Raw genomic sequence first — 14506 nt, forward strand, 5'->3', positions numbered from 1 at the left:
TACTGAATGAAAGCATATTCTAAAACGTATACAAGCTTGATCTCATTTCTGAATCACTTTCATCCACAGGTTCTTTCTTACTGGAGGGACCACAGTCGATCGGTTGTGAGTACATGTCACGTACTCTGGAGTCGGACAGTTGGCTAACTGCGGACCAAAAGTCACCTTGTTGCTGTCTTGAGACGCAGGTGGGTTCAGGTAATGACAGCCCGTCTATGCTGTGCTATTACCTGTAAGCTAGTGACCTAGCTCCTAGCTAGGTAGAAAAAAAAGAGCGGTTTAGGGAGCATACAAAAGCAGCGAGGAGGTTGTGAGGAGAACTAAGGACACCAGGCTTCGTGTTCACTTATTCAACACTACCGTACTTCCCGCTTCGTCTTTCGTCTCCGTAGTCTGAGCGTTACACGAGCAGGAAGAAAATGCGTCAATGTCATTCAACGCTTAGTCGAAAGGGTAATACTACGAGGTCCAATTCGTCAATGATCCACTAATGGCGGGACTTGTACGTGATGCGTTTCAATGACAATCGTTGGGCCAGTGCTATGAGAGAGTGGATACCACGCTAAAGTGATATAGTTCATCTTGATGATTTGAAAGAGCAGAGCAGAAAAACTGCGGGCGGTCAGTCTTTTTCCCAAAAGGGTGAAGTGTGTGCTAGGATTTTCCTATCGGCGGGTCGTAAAGGGAGGTGGTAGCAAGGGAATGGGGTCGTAAGAAAGTGTGCAGTGGACAATGAATGGATTATAGCATGACAACCAGGACAAAATATTATGTAGTATTAAATAATTACATACATTGCAAAATATTGTATTGAATTCCGGGCGTTAGACGGTAACATGGAAGCATCAACATCTTGTTATGCTTCCATGTTACTGTCTAACGCCTGGGATTTATGTATGAGTTATGAAGATGTACATCATGTTGACAATTGGACCACTCAGGTTCGACACCCGCTGGGCCAATTTTTGCAAAAGGGATGGGAATTTGAAACTCCTAAAATATGAAGAATTCAGTTATAAGTAGTTCCCAGCAGTACAAAAGTGGATTTAATAAAATTTAATTACAAAAAAAAGCACAGATTCTGTGCACATTGTTACGTTCGGAAGATAACAAATAACTTCGTGATAAGAAGGCCAAGAGAAATATTTTAAGTAGCATTTTAGAGAAGAAGATTTCCCCTATTATAAAGTTATACCCGTAGTTTTTCCAAATTCTTGGTTTTTCTGAAATTCAGATGCGAAAAACGCCGTCTTGGGATTTGGAAAAAACAGTGAAGCCCTTTGAATAGATTGAGGTAGCTTCTGATAGAGTCAATTCTCGGCTCAACATACTGAAAGGTTATCGGCTTTGCAATAAGTTTTTCTCAAATTTTAAATGGGAAAAATCCGGAATAAAATCAAAAATTTTTAGATTTTGTTTGGATATTGGGTTCACGAACCGCTGTTTCTTGCTACCTCCTAGTTTTATTGGAATCAAGATTTGAAAATCTAAAAATTTTTGATTTTATTCTGGATTTTTCCCATCTAAAATTTGAGAAAAACTTATTGCGAAGCAGATAACCTTTCAGTATGTTGAGCCGAGAATTGACTCTATGAGATGCTACCTCAGTATTTTTAAAGAGCTTCGCATTTTTTCCAAATCCCAAAATGGCATTTTTCGCATCTGAATTTCAGAAAAACCAAGAATTTGGAAAAACTACGGGTATAACTTTATAATAGGGGAAATCTTCTTCCCTAAAATGCTTCTTAAAATATTTCTCTTGGCCTTCTCATCACGAAGTTATTTGTTATCTTTCAAACGTAACAATGTGCACAGAATGTGAGCTTTTTTGGTAATTAAATTCTATTAAATCCAGTTCCAAACTGCTGGGAACTATTTATAACTGAACTCTTCATATTTTAGGAGTAGTTTCAAATTTTCATCTCTTTTGCAAAAATTTAACTCAGCGATGTATCCAACGTGGGTCGTCCCATTATCATATTGTCGTAACAAAATGCTGATTTTCCCCTTTTTTCGTTATTCGTCTGCAATTAGACCTAAGCAAACTAACACTTCTACTTTTTGACTCGTATCATGTGTTTTAATCAATACTTAGGGATATTTCATAGATTTTAGAATGAAAATAGAGTGGAATTAAAATAAAAACATTTCAACGCCAGCAATATACATATTTGAATAACACTTCAGAAAATTTGAAAAGGAAACAGAAAACAGAAAGAAAACAATGTCCTTCTCCCGCTTGATGTTTCTTCGCTTCTGTCATCTACCAGATATCACATTGTATTGAATTGGTAGCAGCGGAGAACTACCTCAGCCACGCTGAAGGGGGAAGGCGGGTTGTATTCGAGAGGGTGTCCTAGCACCACGCTTGACCTTGTTTCCAGAGTACTTTGAAGAGAAATGTAATGTTTCTCGCGTCCCTCGCGAAAAGAAAAGCCAGTGGACGAGATTTGCGTGCGATCGAGACATATGGAAGTATTTCTGACTCGCGTTGGAGCAAGCTGACGAACAACGCGAGTGAGAAGGAAGGAGATGCAGTTCCCTCGATACTGGTACAATTTTCAAGCATTGTTCATAGAGTCGAAGAGCGTTCTGCTCTTCCTTTTTCACCCCTTTTCAGCGAATAACATAAAATGATGTGACAACATAAAGTGACGGAAACATCACCATACTGACAATGATAGCCATCTGGCATCAGATTACATGAACTGCTGGCTATCATTTTAGAACCCGCTGTTTAGATGTGTTTCTATTTTTTGAGGTAGAGCCGAGCAAAGTACATAGGAGTAGACATACGGAGATGCAGTCCAAGGACTCTGTTAAACGTCGGTATTCGGTGACATCCTCAGTCGGCGCCGCTTTTTTGAATTTGTCAGAACAAGAAAATAGGAAGAAAAGAGGGAAAAAAAGGCAAATTGCTTTCATGGATTGCTCTTCCCAGAAATGTACTTCACATTAAAATTCATTGTCAAGAAATGCTATTTATTTATTTGCTATTTTACAAAAACATGTGCTTTCGGCCGTGTAGTGTTCTTAGCGTAGATTAGGGTGAAAGACCACGCAATCACCAAAGCTATGAAACTCATGCATTTTTGAAAGACACGTTTGAAGTTACCGGGTGGTCCCAGTGCAGCACTAACTCTCTAGTCTCGTTCCTCTAGTGTTGGGCATCTCAACCCATCTTGGTGTATTCTTGTAAGTACATCACTGCGACGCCTCAAGCAAGTTGCGTCGTTGCGTCAGTGATATTGCCAGAAAAAAATAACTGCTAATAAAGGATAATCTGACGTACGTACACATGCAGTATATACGTTTATTTTTCATGAGATCAACATAAAATCCCTATCTAGCTAAGATTTGCTTTTTTGCATAGTTGTTAAACCGGCAGACATGACGTAGCGTTCGTCTCCTACCGTGCCATCCTCAAGTATGTGAGGTGTGCTCGCTCTTCCCGGTATGGTGCGGCGTTGAGAAGATAGTTCTGGTGTTCGCTAGGGGACAGCATTTCCCGAAAAGGAAATTATGCAGTTTCATGTGCTGATGACATAGATGCTTGCGGTATTCTGTACTCCTCCAGAATATAACGTAGAAATTCTGGCTATAGCACACCATCGCCATGAATACCTGAAAGAAAAGCTGTTGTTTGATTACTTCAAGTTGGTAGAAGCGAATGCAAAGTGTACTTTTTTAAAACTCTTTTCAGCCTTCATTTCGCTTTTCTATATAGATTTCGTAGTATCTGCGAAGCTCTTTTTTCTCTTCCTCATGTATGCTCCGCGTTTCCTTAACTACCGCGAGTTTTTCCTGCAGCAAACAGGAAATCAAAAGTGAAACTCAGAAATGCTCGTAACTCTCGGACAAGAATTTCGCTAATCCTTAGGCGGCGACCGAGCACCCCAATTACGTGAACAAGTGTCACAGAAGATTTGTAGAAACAATGTAACGTTCTTCAGAGAATGTCGCATTTTTTCCATCTCTTGGGAATCTCCTGCGAATATTATGACGGAGTTAGATGATGCGTTTTCGTCAAACTCGCTTTTCCTTCTAACCGATATATAACACCTGAGCCTTCTTCGAAATCACTATTCACCGCTTCGATTGCGTCTGAGATGTACGTGAACGCATTTTTTCAGCTCTGAATCAATGAGTATGATTTAAAAAGAGAATAAAGAGGGTGCCTTCTGTTCTATACATGCTGCTACATCATCTACCATTTCGCTTTTCTTTTTTCCCTACATGGTAGCCTTCATAGCCATGATTCTAGGGGGAATTTGTCAGTTGTGCCGTCTTTTGAAGTATCTGCTTTACTCAAGCATGGTAGCGGGTCGCTCGATCCTAACCGCTGCGCTCCACTGCACCGCTGCGAGCGCAGCCGCTTACGTAACTGCACTGAGCTTCATGCCGTTCTGACCCGACTACACGTTTCGTTTACCTCCGTGAAAATAAGCAAAATTTTGCATTCCATAGTGTCAAACAACAAGAACGATGCCAACTGCCACTTTCTATAAGTTCTGCAAAAATTTGTAGTATCACTAAAGGGAATCAAATTACTCTTCTTACTGCATCATCCGTGTTAAAATATTTGTATTTATTTCTCAGATATCAAAATTTGATATGCAAATGTGACTGGTTGATTTCAGTTCAATATGTTGTGCAGCAACTACGAAATGAAGAAGTACCAGTTAACTACGTGGGAAAATGCTCTTGTGTTGGCGCGAAGGATTTATACGGATCCTTCTTTATGCCCTATTAGTAAAAGGAAAAGGGCGTTGCCCCAAAGACAAGGGGGTTCAGGGGGATAAAAAAAAAATTTTTTTAAAAAAGAAAAAAAATAAAAAAGAAGAAGACGAAAATAAAAGGAGGCGAAAAAAAAAAAGAAAAAAAAAAAAAAAAAAGAAAAACGAAAAAAAAAAAAAAAAACAAAAAATATAAAGAAAAGCGAAATTGATAGGGGAAGAAGATATAAATAAGGGAAAGCGAGATGCGCACTGGGAGCCAGGAAACACAGGAAACCGCCCCTTGTGGGGGGGGGTGAACAAAAAAAACCAAAAAAAAAAAAAAAAAAAAAAAAAAAACAAAGGGGGGGAGGTTAAAATAAAAAAAAAGAAAAAAAAAAAAAATAAAAAAACAAAAAAACGTTTGTATAATGGATATATGATACAGCGCCAAAATTATAGCATAACAACGCAGAATTCGGGTCCTGATACAAATGTCAGGACACTCCGGGCCACACAATTAAAATTATTGAAACGAGTCAAATGCCAATGATCACCGGACGATAGGTTTCACTATTTGCTTCATTCGACTGCAGCTTGTTGGAGTCGGCGGCGGCGGTGGAGTCGTTCCATTGCAGTTTGTTGGAGATAGCATCGGCATCGTTCCATTGCGGCTCGTTGGCGTTGGCGTCGTTATTCGGAATCCGAGAATCAACTACGAGAATTCATAGTTGATCCTTTCCAGGAGCTGACACATCCTATTATTCGAATGTGCGGCCTTGGGCGGCGGAGGCTTACTAGTAGAATTAGTACTCTTTTTTGAGTTTTTATTTTTCTTTTATCACTAAATGTGCTTATTACGATGATATGATGTATGATTCGAGCTTGATTATTGCCTGTAATTGCAAATTATCCACGCAGTGATCTTGCCAAATAAGTTCAGTACCAAGCAAATCATTCTCCAAGCGAATTTGATTATGCTGACTGTTAGTGACCGCGTTATTTTGGCTATCATTAAGACCATTGTGGGTCCGAATAAATACGTCAAACCAGTGGCTAAAGCCAATGTGGCGCAAGCGGTAAGGGCTATATGCCAGTGCATTTTTATGGTATTCATTAGTGGATTTAGATCAGGAAGATCAAAATCAAGTAATGAATTCTTTGCATGTAGCTCTTGCACTTCTGTCTGCGAGAGCAAATTTCTCTTGCTTCTTGGATGGTACAAGAGTGTTCCCTGTAGATCAAAGGTAACATTCTTGCCATCACATGATGTGTGGCACACTTGTGATACTACCGAATATTCGAAGTCTAAAATAACTTGCACGGAAGTATTTGTTGGGCCGCATTCAATGGGGAAAACGTGATTCTCGCACTGTATTGTAACCCACGAGTTTATTGATGACTTGCAAAGGAAATCGATTCTTGCGCCTTCGCTACAGCTGTGGCACCCTTTGACCCCACGAACCGAGATCTCACATGGTTGATTGATTATGAACTCAGTGCCGCCAATAAGCAAATTGGATTCTATTGCGAGAGTGATCTCTCCTTGCTTGGAGAGCGCATAGATTTCGTTGCTATCACTGAAGATTTCTGTGAACGGAGTGCGTATGGGCATTACATTTGACACTTCTTTCCTCAAATTTTGGAGTGAATCATGTGGACACTGACATGTTTGCGGTGCTTCCATATTTTCGCAAGAACAGATCATGCGATTTGTGCAGTTCACAAAGGCATCAAGAGCAGATGCTTCTGACTCGCATTCAACGGGAAGTTGATAATGATCTGGTAGCATCATAGCCTCCATTGGGGTTACAGCGAATCTTTTGTCCATCAATGGAGAATGAGGTTTTTGCAAAGAAATGACTGTCAATGACAGTTCATCATACTTTTGTGTAATATAAGGTTGTAAACTGAAAGATTTCAGCTTTCCTTTATTATAAAGCATGAAATCGACGTCAATTTGGATTACTGGTTGCCATTCCATGCAACTTACTACTTCAAAGACAGTCTGCGTCTTCTTCGGAACATGAGCAATCCTCAGAAACGTACATGCTGGAAATGGTAGGAAGCAACCGCATGCTATACCGCCGCATGTGCTACCACAAATTGAGTATCCTGGATATGGAGATGCTCTTTTGAACTCAGGAATTACTTCGTCCAGCCTAATTCTACTGCACTTAGACTGAGTGCAAGAGCCCATTTGTGAGCATCTCGTTGTGTGGTAGATCTTGAGTTTCGTCTCTCTAGTGAAGAATAATGAAACTTTGGAACAGGACAGTTTCATTGGTCTCGAACGTATCTTTATAAGTCCGATCGTTTTATTAGCATGATTAAGCTGAATACAAAGATTGGAGTTGATGCTATTGAATAGAACTTCCTCGTTGTAATTATAAGTGCAGTTCCCGCGATTTTCGCAGACTACCTCTACACTATGCCTCATATATCCATGCTGGCAAGTAATTACCTTGCTTGCTAGTGCCAAGAGTGCGACACAAATCAACAAGGCGGACGGTATATTGATCGGATGTGGATTGAATGTTCTCATTGGAATTGTTTCTTCTTCGGATGTGGAATTCGGAGTTCCTTTCCGTTTTGCATTTCGTGTGCATTTAATTAACCATATGATCAACATGATGCTATTGATCGAAAGGTAAACTAACACTGTTAAGGTGATTATGGCTCCAAGTGGCCAACAGTGAGGATTACCTATAAGATCTTTGCTCATCAGCAAGGCCGATTTTTCGCAAAAGTCTGGCGGTTCGCACTGCATAGTCGAGAAGACCACTGAGCTCTCCCATTCAGAGCGTAACGCAATCGTGCTATTTTCATCTAATGATGATTTTTCCAATTCAAATATATACGATTTCGATACGTTAGACATAATTCTGCACATTGCGTTGATGCAAAGCTCAAATCTTGATGAAGGAGGCACTATTTCTACTCTTCCTTCGTTGCACTTTATTGAGTTGTTCTCATGTGCTGTCGCTGTCACTGGACATATAGTTGATAATGCCAACATAGCCATCAGTAGATATGTGGATACCTGTCTACTTGAAGAAGTAGAAGGTCGGTCAAGACTTCTTTCAAATTCTTGGATGACTTTTAAGGCATGTGTTTTCGATTGTCTAGTTGGACGAGTTCTGCGGGAAGATGATTCTGCTGAATCTACTCTTTCTTTCTGGTGTATCTCCCGCTCAGAAGTGGAGTCTTTTTCGAGTTCTAGATGTGAGTCTCCCACAGAACTACGTATTTCTAAGGGATACAACTTGTTGAGTGGTCTTTGGATAACTCTTTTGTTTGGCGTAAGGAGTTTCGCTGATCTTACAAGACCATCTGCACTTGGTACTGTTTCTAGTACTTTGCCGTACATCCAGTTACCACGTGGAAGAAATTCTTGCTCAATAAGTACAATTTCTCCAATTTGCGGTGTATTTGTCACATGCCGCGGTTGTTTTAGTAGCACTCTCTGGTTATCTCTCAAGGATGTAAGGTACTCTTTGTTCCATCGCTCCCAAAATACTGTAGCGATCGTTTCCGAAAACATTAATGCTTCCTGTGCTTGCGCAACTGTCTGAAGCAACTCGGGATCATATACTGTATCGCCATTACCGCACTGTAACTGCGTGCTTGGAATAGAGTACTTTAGATTTCCTTGTAGGAAATCGATAGGTCTTATCGGTATTTCATCAAGATCCGTTGCACTTACTTTTGTCAACGGACGAGTATTAATTATCGCTTCAATTCTTGAAATTACTGTAGTCATTTGTTCAAATGACAATTTTTTACGTCCAATGCTTTTTTGAAAGCATCTTTTCACGGAGCCAACCATTCTTTCCCATGCGCCTCCCATCCATGGTGAAGCAGGTGGATTGAAAATCCACTTTATGCCTTCTGAGGCACTGTAGCTCATCACGGAGCTACCATTTTCATCATTTTCTAGGAACAAATTTTCAATCACTTTTGATCCCAATTTAAAATTCGTTCCGCAATCAGTTCGGATGAGTTTTGGAACACCTCTTCGAGATATAAAACGGATGAAGCTGCTTAAAAATGCACCCGCTGACAAATTTTCGACCACTTCAAGGTGCACAGCCCTGGTAGTGAGGCATGTGAATAAACAGACGTACATTTTCTGTTTGACGTTTGACTCAAATGGTCCCATATAGTCGCATCCAACATTGGCAAAGGGTTTGGTTACTATTACCCGATCTGTTGGTAATGGTGGCATCTCTGGTGCTCCATATGGCAATCCGTGGCATTTCTTACACGTAATGCATGTACGCAGATATTTCTTGATCATTCTAGATGGCTGGGGAATCCAAAATCGTTGTCTTGCCAGCGCTAATGTCTGTTCTTTGCCGCAGTGTGCGTTTCCATAATGCAGGTCATGAATGATTAGCCTGGCTAGTTCCGAGTAATTCGGAATGAAAATTGGCATTTTTGCATCATATGGCAAATTGGCGTTCTGAATGCGTGACTTGTATCGAATGATACCTTTTTCGTCTCTGATAATCTTCTGATTTGGGAATCGTTTCTGCAATTTTTGCACGTTGATGTTTTCGTGAATAGCCGCTAAGATGAGTTTCTCAGAGATCTCCATATCCTCCGCAGCAATGACATCTTCATTTGTATAGAGGGAGAGTACGTTTAGCGTAATCGATGTTGACCTGGTGTAATTGCACCGTTTCACCCATTTACTCAGCAATTTTCCAACAACTGAGAATGTTCGAAGAGCTGTTTTGTAGCGAGAGAAACGAGCTAGATCTATTATTAAACGGGATGATTCCGCTGACTCGTTTGTGGTTTCAACATTCACATCTTGATTGTCCTCTATTTCTTCGTAAAACTGATCACAGCTGAGGTTATCTATGGATCGAATAAGCCAAGTTTGCTGGTCGTGCTCTAGCCATCTGGGTCCTCTCACCCAATCATGATTACTGATGAGGCTTGCCGTTGTGCCTCGAGTTCCAACGTCTGCTGGATTATGATGTGTTGGAACATGAAATAGATGTACTGGGATGGATTTGACTTCGATTTGAGTCTTCAATCTCAAAATGCGATCCTTCTGATTAGTCACGAATATCGGAAGTTTGCGTGAAGACCTAATCCACTGAAGTGCTATTTCGCTATCACTGCCGACATTTACGGAAATAATTTCAATGTTTATTGAATCAAGAATGGTTTTCGCCATTCGCAGTCCTATTAAGATAGCCAACAATTCCAAGCGTGGTATAGTCTGCTGGATCTTTTTTGGTGTTAGCTTGCTCTTTCCACTAATCAATGAAGTGATCTCATTAGTGTTTTCGCACCTCAGATATGCGCATGTCGATATTGCCATTTTGCTGGCGTCACAAAACACCCATAAGGAAATTCTTGAGGTGTGAGACGTGGGAGAACGTAGCAATGGTCGACTGACCCTTATACATGCATTGTTTATCTCTTGTATTACAGAATTCCATTTAATACACAGCGCTTGCGGAACGTATTGTTTCCATTCTATCCCTGTATCATAAATTTCTCTCATTAGAGACTTCAGTTTGATAATCAGTGGGCTTGCGAGGCCTACGGGATCATAGATCGAGTTTATTTGGCTTACAATATCGCGTTTGGTTAGTTTTTCTTTTTGTGGAATTGTAACTTTCATCACAAATTCGTCCGATTTGGTGTCATATTTGACGCCAAGAAGTTTTATGTTGTCTGTGGGCGCTCTATCCTCTTTTGGGATAGCTCTGTTAACTTCAGCAGAGTTTGAAATATATTCTCGTAAATTCATGCCGATTTCACGGAAAATATTCTTTGAAGCAGTATATTTTTCTAGTGCTTCCTCTTTGGTGGTGGCGCATAAGAGAATATTGTCCACATAAATATGTTTTGCAATCTCCAGTGAGAGCGGAGTATTCTTGTGATTTAAATATGCCAGAATGGCCATGTTAAGAATACTTGGCGCCGAGGTGTCACCGAAGGGTAACCGATTGAATCTGTATTCTGCTATGTTGTCTCGATTTGGAGGCTTATTCATGTCTTTCAGCCATAAAAACCGACACAAATCTTTATGATCTTCCACTAGTCTGATTTGCGTGAAAGCTGCTTCAATATCGCATAAAGGAATAATTCCACTGGTTCTACTTGCAACTAGAACATCATGAATTTTGTTCACGAAGGATTCTCCTGTGTAGATCACATCATTCAGCGAAAGCTGTCCGACTCTCTTAGAGGAAGCATCAAATACTATCCTCAATGGTTTTGCCTTTTCTGGCTTCCAAACTCCGGAATGTGGCATGTAGTAAGTGCCGGCCGAATTTTTATTTTGTCCGTGGACTAATTCGACAACTCCGTTTTGGATATAATCGTTCATTATTTTGTTATACCACTCACGTTGGTGGATATTATTTGATAGTTGTCTTTGTAACGAAATCAATCGACGGTACGCTATTCCGTAATTATCCGTTAGGTCGATGACATTATCTTTCAAGGGAAAGGGTACGGTTACAACGCCGTTTTCAAACGATATTGATTTCGAATAGCTTTTGAAGTACTCGAATGTGTTTTCGTTCTTAGTACATTCTTCTGATGATATTCCTAAACCATCTAGTTCGAACAACTTCTGTAGAATTTCTGATTCATTCTGTTCTTGAACGAGGCTGAGGCCATGTGTTATCGTTGTCGCTTCTTGCTGCGAATTGATTGACCCTTTGCCGTGTACCGTTGGTCCGAATACCGTACGCGCAATGCGTAATCCAGATGGCAAAGTTATAGTGTCAGCTGTGTTTACGAGGTCGTAATAGTTATCTAGACCGACTAATATTTGCGGGTTTTGATGTTCACCGCGAACTCTCGGATTGTTTATGCAAATCTCATTGTCTTGGAGGTATTGTTTATCTGCATCGTTGAGACGTACAGACGAAAAGCCATTGCTGATAATTGGCTTGGTTTGAATCGTCATATGGATCTCCTTGCCAAAGGCATTGCTGATTTTGAGGGGGACAATGTTTGTTTGATATTTTTCGGTATGTCCACCTATACCTGACATTGTGCAGATTTCGGTTTTCTGAGTCGGAAGACCAAATTCCCTTGCGGTCTGCTCTCTAATGATGGTTTTTTGAGCTCCAGTGTCAAAGAAAAACAGGAGTTTTTCGAATTGTCTGGTGTTATTATTCCAAACATTTCCTTCGGCAGTCATCAGGACTACTTGCTCTTTTCTTTTGTCAATGTACACGGAACCTTCGGCTGAATGGTTAGTACTGTGATCAGCTGTATGAGGATTTGTCTGCTGATTGTTGCGGACGTTACCATTATTGCGGCCATTGCCGTATTGATTCCGAGTAGTAGTGTTATTTCTTGGAACTGGTACGGTATTGGAGGAGCTTTGATTGCGCGATCGGTCACCAGCGCTATATCTTGTCCTAGTACCATCATTTGAAGTGGAAATGCAAAGGCTTACATCGTGCATTTTGCCACATTTAGGACAATTTGGTTTCTGACAGTCATAACTGCTGTGTTCTTCTGAGAAACATTTCCAGCATTGTCTGGCTTCTTTCACCATATTTCGCCTTGATTTGATATCAGTGATTGTTCGGCAGTTCGCTGATATATGATTTGAGTTGTCACAAAAACGACAAATTTTTCCCAATTTTGGGGGTTCTGTAACATCCACACCGTATTGTCTTCGGTTCGGATGGTTTTCAAATTTTACACGACCTTTTAAACGTGCGTCTACAAACTTTTTTGCATTAATCTCCTTCTCAAGATGATCCATTACATCTTCTATTTTCACTTCATCTTGATCTTGAATTGTAACAAGAACGTTTTTCACTATAGTGTAAGGAAATTTCTCCAAAATTTTCTCTGTCCACATCGCATCTTGCATTTGTGGTATATTTTGGCCTGCAGAGACCATTTGATTCATGAGCATTCGAATTTTGTCGAACGTGTTCATACAGCTATCAGCATCATTCTTTGCTGCTGGCAAATTAATTAATTTTTGCACTATTTTTGCTCTGTTAGTCGGTTTATTACCGTATTTCTTTTTCAAAGCATTAATCATCCACTTATAATTTTGTGGGATCAATTGTATGCCTTTTATGGCTGTTTCTGCTCTCCCTTTGAGGCTATCTCTAAGTAACAGCATTTTTTCGACTGTACTTAAAACCTTACTTTGGTCAACGAGCGTTTCATATATTGCCCAAAATTCAGGGAACTCTTCTTCGTCCCCGTAGAATCGTGGCAAACTTAGTTGCCTTGGTTTGAGAGTACGACATATGAAATCTTCATCGTCTTCTCTACTTTTTTCGGAATTTGAATTGTCTTCCGAGAGCCAAATGGCGTCATTTTGTGAAGAACCTTCTTCGGTTTCCTCAGTCGCAGTTGACTCTGTTGCGGTCTGCTGATCTGCGTGAGTTTCATTTATTCTTGCAGGTTTTTGTTTTGTGGGCTCTCTGTGAGTTATTCCCATCTTCCTTGCAAGTTTTCCCATGTGATTCCGTGCTTCTGTGACTCTGGCACTTAGTATATATACCATTTCGTTTGCCTTTGTAATCCTTTCATTGAATTGCGCGTCATTTTCAATCTCCTCAACTTCAATTGTGAGGTCTTTTTTATTTCCCTTAGATCTTGCTTCTTCATATTCTTTTTGCAATTTATCTATCAATGCCTGAAGAGCGTTTCTGCTCATTTTGATTGTCTCTATGCTTCCAGAGAGCAAATTTGCGGCACTGAGATACTCTTCGTACCTTTCCTCATCTGTTCCTGATGGTTTTATCTCATCTGAGTAAGTACTGTACTTATCCAGTAGTGACTGCAGCGTTTTTGCACTCAGCAATATCGGCCTTTTGTGAAAAACAAGTGTCATTGTGACGCGAGAGCAATCGTAGCGTTGATACGCTATAAGCAGTGACCTTAGACTGCACGAGAGATATGCTTAAGTAGCTATTAGCTTGCTTTTGCCAGCTAAGGGTGGGCTGGACTTTATTAAGCAACAATGAATTTGTTGCTGCCAGCGAAGGGTGGGCTGGACTTTATTAAGCAACAATGAATTTGTTGCTGCCAGCGAAGGGTGGGCTGGACTTTATGATCCGTTTGAGGATCTCGGCTTTTATTTAGCCGATGCACCAAAATGTGATGGCGCGAAGGATTTATACGGATCCTTCTTTATGCCCTATTAGTAAAGCGATAAGGTCGTTGCCTCAGAGTACAGGTGGTTCAGTGGTAGTAGTATACTAATTTATTGATAGGCGATGACGTTATTGATAGGCGAAGAATATATTGATAGGAGAAGACGATATTGATAGGCGACGACGATATTGACAGGCAAAGACGATATTGATAGGCGACGACGATATTGACAGGCAAAGACGATATTGATAGGCAAGAAGTTATTGATAGGCGAAAGCGATGTGCTCACTGGGAGCCATGAAACACAGGAATGAGCCCGTTCTGGGCGGTCGTTAACAAATTAGCCATAAAGAGCAATCGTAGAATAAACAGACTTCGTGGGCGGTCATCTTGATAAGATGACCGTCAAAATATAACTCTTTACAATGCCGAATGTTTGTATAATGGATATATGATACAGCGCCAAAATTATAGCATAGCAACGCAGAATTCGGGTCCTGATACAAATGTCAGGACATCATTCATAAATATAAAAACTTCTGCATTTGTAAATGATTTGACGAATAGGATCATAGCAGAGCAGTCTGTTTATTTAATATCGGTCAAGTAGTAGAGTTGAGCCAAAGAAGTACGTCTTTTGAGGATGTTTAAACTAATATGTGAAACGACACCTTTTCTGA

General features: G+C 40.4%; 1 protein-coding gene across 1 annotated transcript; it reads right to left on the reverse strand.

Annotated features, from left to right (window-relative positions):
- Positions 1 to 5254: 5254 nt before the first annotated feature.
- On the reverse strand, positions 5255 to 13563 carry RB195_002600 (uncharacterized protein; the record flags this gene model as incomplete). Its single annotated transcript, XM_064199937.1, has 2 exons — positions 5255 to 5430; positions 5766 to 13563. The coding sequence occupies 2 exons, from the start codon at positions 13561 to 13563 to the stop codon at positions 5255 to 5257; spliced, it is 7974 nt and encodes a 2657-aa protein (XP_064055818.1).
- Positions 13564 to 14506: the final 943 nt, after the last annotated feature.

This window comes from Necator americanus, chromosome IV (genome assembly GCF_031761385.1).
Source record: "Necator americanus strain Aroian chromosome IV, whole genome shotgun sequence".
Lineage (NCBI taxonomy): Eukaryota > Metazoa > Nematoda > Chromadorea > Rhabditida > Ancylostomatidae > Necator > Necator americanus.